This window comes from Martes martes (assembly GCF_963455335.1).
Source record: "Martes martes genome assembly, chromosome: 9".
In the NCBI taxonomy this organism is placed as follows: Eukaryota; Metazoa; Chordata; class Mammalia; order Carnivora; family Mustelidae; genus Martes; species Martes martes.
The window spans coordinates 1550023-1557771 of NC_137896.1; the positions used below are offsets into that span (position 1 = coordinate 1550023).

Below are 7749 nucleotides of genomic sequence, written 5' to 3' on the forward strand. Positions count from 1 at the left end.
GACCCAGGACTGAAGGTGTAGGCGAATTTGGGTGATGGGAGCGATGGGGTCCAGCAGCACCCTGCTGCTCCAGAGACTCCCCACATGGCCTGTTTTCTCACCACCAGACAGCTGCCCGGTCCCAGCACGGCCCTGCCCACCAGGCACACTGGGGTGTGGTAAAGGGAGGCTGGGGAGCCTGTAGGGGGAACAGGGCTCGCTTCTGGAAGGGAGGAGTAGACCCAGTTACTCAGAGAGGGCTTCTGGGAGGATGAGCTGGATCCCCATGCTCCCCCTCCGGCAAAGGCTGCCGCCATGAGCCAAGGAAGAGTGGGTCCGCTAGGGCAAAGGTCTGGGGTCTCCAGCTGCAACCGGCGCTGAGGAAGGGTTAGAGGGAGTCTAGTCTCCCCCACTTCCCAGAGTTTCCGAAGTACCTCTTGGGACTAGGGAAGGGGGTGGGTCCTTGCACAATCAGGAAGCTACTGTGCGCGTGGGGGCGCCTTGTGTGCTGGACAGCAGCCCCTTCCCCCAGCCTCCCGGCCCCCCCATGCAGACTCCCCCACTTCTGTCCCCCTTGAGGCTTCCACAGATGTGCGCCGCTGGAGACAGAGCAGAGTAGCTGCCCTTCTCTCCCTCGGGCGCTGTTCTCTGGCTGGCTGCTGTCTGATGTGCGTGTGTCTAACTGCCGCTGGTGGGTCCCCAGCCCGACGCTGGGTGGCTGTTTCCCTGGTCTGTGGGTGTCTGTGTGTCTGAGTGTGGGCGCATCTGTCTGTCTCGCTGTGAGTGTCTCCCGCTGAATCTGTCCTTGACCCTGTCTATCTGAGCCTGTGTGTGTGGGGGGAGGGGGTGCTCCCTCCCGCTGCCTCTCCTCCCCCATCCCCTCCTGCAGGCGCTAACGCAGCAGCTGCCTTGGCTGCGCCCTAAGCGCAGTGACCTCGTCTGTCCCCGCGGCGGTGACCGCCCCACTGCGCTGTCAGCTGGGGGGAGGGGACCCACGGCCCGGCTCTGAACCTCCGGCCTCTCCCCCCCCAACCTGGGTCCGCCTGCGCCCCATGTGGGTGTGCTCCCTTCCCGGTCGGGTCCACTGGCTCCAGATCTTCCCTTATGTAACTCCACAACTGTCTGCTCCTTGCAGGTCGCCCTAGACCCTGCGTGGGGCCCTGCCCATGGCGAGACGGAGACCCCGAGTCCCACGCATATGGGGGCTGGAGCAGACCCCTGGCCAGGGCTCCCGCTCTCGGAGACCCCTCCCATCCTTTCTCTTTGGGACGTTCCTTCCCCTGAAACCCGCTTGCCTGAAGCACGACAGGAGGAGGGGTCTCGCGGGGCAAGTTCCCCCGAGCGCAGGTGCAGGCGTACCCCCCTCATTCCAGGTCCCCACAGTCCCCCGGCTCCCGACTAGGGCCGGCCGGGGTCACCGGGGCTGAGGGCACGGGGCAGGCCTAGCGGCGCAGGTACCGGCTCCTGGGTGTGCGGTCCGGCTGGCAGCAGGCGCGCCCCCCGCCCCGGCGCCCGCCCGCTCGGGCCGGGCTCTCCGCCAGCCGCCGTGCGCTCCTGGCTGGGGCTCCAGCGGCCCGGCGGGCACGCGGCGCTGTCCGTGGTGCTGCCGGCGCCGGGCGGGGCGGGGGCGGGGCGGGGGCGGGGCGCGGGCGGCAGCCAATGGCGGGGGCGCTGCGCGGGGCGCGGGGGGCGGCGGGCTGGGCGCGGGGCGCACTCGGCTGCGCGCAGCACTCGGGGCGCACCGGCGCTCTGGCGGCGGCTCGGGCTCCCGCTCCGCTCCAGGTCCGCTCGGGCTGTAGCGGTGGTGCCGCTGGCCCCATTCGGCCCGGATTCCGGCCCGGGTCCCCTCGGCGCCGCCCGCCCCGGCCCCGTCCCGGGCCTCCGCGCCCGCGGACCATGCGCCGGGCACCCCCCGGCGAAGCCGGCCGGGCCGAGAGCCCGCAAACATCAGGCTCCCGGGCCGGGGCCCCTCCCGGCCGCGCGGCCGGCGATCCGCGCCCTGCCCCGCGCCCCGGTGCCGCCTGAGCCGGCGGGGCCATGGAGCGCACGCTGCCCGACGGGCCGCTGAACGCGTCGGGGGCGCTGGCGGGCGAGGCGGCGGCTGCAGGCGGGGCGCGCGGCTTCTCCGCCGCCTGGACCGCGGTGCTGGCCGCGCTCATGGCGCTGCTTATCGTGGCCACGGTGCTCGGCAACGCGCTGGTCATGCTCGCCTTCGTGGCCGACTCGAGCCTCCGCACCCAGAACAACTTCTTTCTGCTCAACCTCGCCATCTCCGACTTCCTCGTGGGTAAAGCCCCCAGCCCCCGCCCGAGCCCAGGAGCGCCCAGCCCGGCCCGGCCAGCAGGGATCCGAGCGGGGACTAGGGCGCCTTTTTTGCTCGGGCACACACCCCGCCGGGGAGCCCTGCTTGGGGAGGGGGCGTCCGGGACCCGTGGGGCGGTGGGCGCGAACGAAGTTCCTTGCCTCCCCCACCAAGGGACGGGGAGGGGGCGGACGGGATGTTCCTCGGGAAGGGGTCCCGGCGCGCGGGCGCTTGGCAAGGCGCAAGGCACAGCAGCCCCGGGTGCAGCGCCGGCTCCTGCGCTGTAGCCGAACAAAGGCTGCTGGCGGACTCAGGACGTGCGGAGGGCGCTGGGAGAGGTTTGGGGGAGGGGACAGAGAAGGGAGTTTTTAGAGCCGTGTTGGGGGAGGGGGCCGTGGGGGAAGCGGGGTGGGGGTGGGGGAGGTGCTCGGAGGAGCGCGCTCTCACGTGTCCGCGCGCTGCTGCCGGCTTGGGGGCGGGGCGCGCGGAGGGGGCCGGAGCGCCAGACACCTGTTGGGGCTGCTAGGTGCGTCTGCCAGACATTGGTGGCAGTGGGAGCGGCTGGCGCGACGGCAGCCAAATGCCCTTTGAGCCAGGAGAAAGGCTTTCTTGTTTTCTGAGCTGATGATGAAGGGCTGTCCGAAGGCCAGGATAGGGCTGGGGTCCAGCAGGCGGAGGGGCTCCCTCTGGGGCTTGGGAGGACTGGTCAGAAGTCTGGAAGTCCTAAATCGAGGCTCAGGGTCTCATGGCGCCCAGAGGTCCCCACCCCGGGATCTTCCCTCCTGACCCCAAGTCCAAGGGACGCCAGTGGGGCTGGAGACTAGGGAGGGGTTGAAGGCCAGGGGCAGGGTGGAAGTTGTGCCTGAGAGACAGGGTGGAGGGGAGGGCAAGGTAACGCTTACTGGTCCCAGGAAAGTGGCCGCCGTGCACCCCCAAGTCCTGCCGGTCTCTCCTCTGTGGTGAGGCTCACCCTGGACATCTGTCCAGCCGTCGCCCACCCTGGCCCTCTTCTCCCACAGGGGCCTTCTGCATCCCACTCTATGTGCCCTACGTGCTGACTGGCCGCTGGCCCTTTAGCCGGGGTCTCTGCAAACTGTGGCTGGTGGTGGACTATCTGCTCTGCACGTCCTCTGTCTTCAACATCGTGCTCATCAGCTACGACCGCTTCCTGTCGGTCACCCGCGCCGTGAGTCTGGGATGCGCTGCCCGTGTTTGGTCCCGGGAGGAGGGGGTGGGCCGTTGGTGGCCACAGCAGAGCGGGGCCATTCCAGGTGGTGGGCAGTACCAGGTGAGCCCGGCCCCTGCTGGCCTCACACCCGACATACGGGGTACTCAGTAGCCAGTTGCTGCGGGTAGGACGGACCCTGGGACAGGGGGGAGGCACTATCTCGACCTGGTGTCAGGGGCTCCTGAAGGAAGAGGGACAGTTCAGCCTCCCCCCTGGAGCAGGTCCAACGTTCTGAGAGCTGAGGGAGGTTCTGGGCCAGAGGCTCTTGGTGGTACCCTCCCCCCATAGACACACACACACACGCACACACACGTGTGTGTGTGCGTGTGTGTGTGTGTGCATGCGCATGCACAAGCATACCCCAGGAAGCCGGGCATCAGCTTCTGTCTCCACCACCTTCCCTTGGTGTGAGTGGCCACCTCAGGGACGCTGGACCGCCTGGCCTTCCTACGTCACTACCCTGTGGGCACAGAGGAAGCCGCTGGAGCTGGAGCACGGGTCTCTCCTTTGCCCGCTCATCTCCTCCTTGGTGGTTGTACCAGTCACTCTGAGCGCCCTCTGCTGGGGGCCTCATGTGTCCTAGTCTAGAGAGGCCATGGGACAGAGGGCACAGCACGGGTTCAGGGTCAAGCCCCAGCTCTGTCCCCTTGCGCCAATCCAGCTGTGGCCTCCGCCTCCCTCCCTAAGCCACCAGGAGAGTGAGGACAGTAATGGAGATGCCAAGACATCCAAAAGGTGCTGAGCACACAGCCTGGTGCCCAGTGGGTGCTCAGTGGACAGGGCACAATGGCAAGAGAGCCTCAGGACCCTCACTGCCGGGGGTGGGGGTAGCAGGCAGGTGGCCTGGCCCAGGGGGAGCACTCGTGGTTGGTCTGAGGGAGGCTCCCTGACCGTAGGGGAGCGGGCCAGGGCATCCGCCAGCCCAGGATCCACACGGGGAGGGGAGGGAGGCCATGCACAGAGGCCCAGAGGCTGCTGGTGGGCGGTGGGGGGATGCTCCCAGCACCACAGAGGCTGCCCCCTGGGCCCGGTGCCCTTCCCTCCTGACCCAATGTCTCCCACGGCAGGTGTCCTACCGGGCCCAGCAGGGCGACACACGGCGGGCGGTGCAGAAGATGGTGCTGGTGTGGGTCCTGGCCTTCCTGCTGTACGGGCCTGCCATCCTGAGCTGGGAGTACCTGTCGGGGGGCAGCTCCATCCCGGAGGGCCACTGCTATGCCGAGTTCTTCTACAACTGGTACTTCCTCATCACGGCCTCCACACTCGAGTTCTTCACGCCCTTCCTCAGCGTCACTTTCTTCAACCTGAGCATCTACCTGAACATCCAGAGGCGCACCCGCGTCCGGCTGGATGGGGTGCGGGACCCCGAGCCCGCACCTGATGCCCAGTCCTCGCCCCCAGCGGCTGCGCCCGGCTGCTGGGGCTGCTGGCACAAGGGGCGAGGGGAGGCCATGCCGCTGCATAGGTACGGGGTCGGGGTGGGCGAGGCAGCCCCTGGCACTGAGGCCGGGGAGGCGGCCCTTGGGGGCGGCAGCGGTGGGGGCGCCGTGGCCTCGCCCACCTCCAGCTCCGGCAGCTCCTCCCGGGGCACAGAGCGGCCGCGCTCGCTCAAGCGGGGCTCCAAGCCCTCAGCGTCCTCTGCGTCCCTGGAGAAGCGCATGAAGATGGTGTCCCAGAGCATCACCCAGCGCTTCCGGCTGTCGCGGGACAAGAAGGTGGCCAAGTCGCTGGCCGTCATCGTGAGCATCTTCGGGCTCTGCTGGGCCCCGTACACACTCCTGATGATTATCCGGGCCGCCTGCCACGGCCACTGTGTCCCTGACTACTGGTATGAGACATCCTTCTGGCTGCTGTGGGCCAACTCAGCCGTCAACCCTGTCCTCTACCCGCTGTGCCACTACAGTTTCCGACGAGCCTTCACCAAGCTGCTCTGCCCCCAGAAGCTCCAGGTGCAGCCCCACAGCTCCCTGGAGCGCTGCTGGAAGTGAGCGCCTTCCTGGGCACCTGGGAGGCCGGGACAGGGCCCTCCCACTGCTGCCACTCCTCGTCGAGGCTCTGCTTCCCACCCCCCACCACCCCCCCTCGGCAGCCGGCCCCGCCATCTCCCACCTGGCTGCCTTGGCTGTCCCCCAGGTGGGAGCTACACCTTGTCTTCGGCCCACCTGAAATGCCACGGCAGCCTCTCTTAGACCACCTGCCCATGGCAGGGCAGCTCAGCGGGTTGGCCGGAGAGGCCCTCGCTGTCTGAACCAGAATGTGGACACCTGCCCTGCCACCCAGACCCTGGCTCCACCCCAGGAGGGGCTGTCCCAGCCCTACTGCCCACCCTCCACAGATGGTCTGATGGCCAGTGGCGCCCACCCTTTGCACAATTACTGCTTGGTGTTCTTCCCGAAGCAAGTGATTGGTGTGTGCTCCGTGCCCCGTGACGCTGCAGTCCGCCCCGCACGTGCACACACCTGCACACTACCCCCCACACCCCGTCAACAAGCCTGGGCCGTTGGCTCTGCTGCCGTCTGTCCCCTGCTTAAGCCCAGGTGCCAGCTCCATCATCCCTCTTCCTTCCAACTCCCTCTGCCCCCAAAGTGTCAAGTGCCCCCCAGGAACCTCGCGGCCGTTCTCCGCTCTTCCGTTCTGGGTGTTTCAGGAAAACGAAGAAGAAAACACGTCCGTGAACCCCATGTTCCTTGGCTGTTTAATCAAGAGAGACAAAATTGCTGAGGAGCTCAGGGCTGGATTGGCAGGTGTGGGCTCCCACGCCCTCCTTCCTCGTGCTGCTGCTTCCGGCTGAGCTGCGCCAGCTGCTTCTGCCCACCCCACCCCCGGGCTCGGGGTGCTGGGCCCTGCCTGGCGGCTCTGAGAGCGGCCGGAGCGCTGGACGTGCGCTTGTCCAGAAGGCTGCCCCTCCCGCTCCATCCGCTCGAGCAGCCTCCTGGGGCTGGCGGCTGGGAGGGGACTGGCCATGCCCTGAGGGTCCTGAAGAGACCAGGGTCCCGGGGCATGCCCAGGGGAGGGGCCATTCGCCATGTCCCGTGCACCCGTCGGCGCTCTGCATGCCCCACTCCCTGCGTGTCCATGCGCTATCTCGCAGACTCTGAGGTCCACAGTAAAGCGTATTTTTTTATTGGTGCTGATTCCGGAGGACTTCTTGGGGGGCGGTGTGGGCTGAGCTCCTGCACATCAGTCGGGACCCCAGGGAGATACGAGACCGCTGGGCAGGGCCGAGGAGCAGGTGGGCAGCAAAGGCTGGCTTGGCCTGTCCCATTAGGTTTGATGCTGATCAGGGACACGTGCCCCGGCAGTGCCCCGACCCATGCACGCCTGTTCAGGAGGATGGCACGGTGCTAGGAGGGGCTCACTCCAGCCTTGAGAATATGACCCCCAGCCCGGTGCAGCCCGCCCGCCCCCAGGACCAGGGTTTTCATCTGTCTTGGCTGTGATCTTCTACCTGGGGGGCTTCCAGGAGGTGTGAGGACTAGAGCTGAGCTCGACGGGTGGAGGGGAAGGGACGGGTGCCAGGAGGGGAGGCTCCTAGGATAGAGGACCTGTCCTAGGCAAAGGCCTGGAGGTGGGACTGAGGGCAACAGATGGGGACAGAGAGGAGACGCTGCTGCCAGCTGAGCGTGGGTTCGATGAAAATCCGTCCCTGCAGCTTCCACCGAGGGGGCAGGCGCTGGTCCCGCCCCGGGTGTTCAGAGTCCACTTGGAGAGGGGCCAAGACCAGCACAACTTAAGAGAGATTCGAAACTGGGTGGGTAAGAAGCCACCTCCTCCAGGAAGCCTTCCTTCCTCTCCAGCCACTAGAGCCCTTCCTCCCTGACTTCGCGTTCTCTCCCCACCACGTAGGCCCTGCTTCCGCAGGACTTCAGACAGAGCCTGTCTCGTGATGCTCTCTGACAGCCAGGCACCACTCTCTCCACCCTCCAGACACAGGCCAGCAAACTCTGCTTCTCACCACTGCAGAGCGGAGCTGTTCCCAGCAACATTTAAAAGCCTTTCTCCACCCCACAGCTCTATCTGCACCTTCATTTCCCCAAAGCCCCAGAAAATTTTCCTCCAGGATCCTAACGTGGCGTCACTTTCCCTGCACCCTCGCTCTTTCCACCGCAAGGGACCCCTCTGGCCGAGGCAGGTTGCTCTTCTTTCCCGTCCCCCTCCTTAGTGGCCAGAGGGAGGGGTGAGCCTGGAGGCTCCCCTCTGGGGACAGAGGTCGGAGCGGGGGCAGCAGGAGAAGTGGTGG

General features: G+C 67.1%; 1 protein-coding gene across 2 annotated transcripts; it reads left to right on the forward strand.

The window, feature by feature from the left end:
- Positions 1-2016: 2016 nt before the first annotated feature.
- HRH3 (histamine receptor H3) lies at positions 2017-5497 on the forward strand (the record flags this gene model as incomplete). Of its 2 annotated transcripts, XM_080813229.1 has the most annotated exons (3): positions 2017-2266; positions 3301-3467; positions 4577-5497. In XM_080813229.1, 3 exons carry the CDS (start codon positions 2017-2019, stop codon positions 5495-5497), a joined length of 1338 nt encoding a protein of 445 aa, XP_080669355.1. The 2 variants fall into 2 exon arrangements, with proteins under 2 accessions (XP_080669355.1, XP_080669356.1); XM_080813230.1 differs by lacking the exon at positions 3301-3467 and having other exon boundaries at positions 2017-2262.
- Between the last annotated feature and the right edge of the window lie 2252 nt (positions 5498-7749).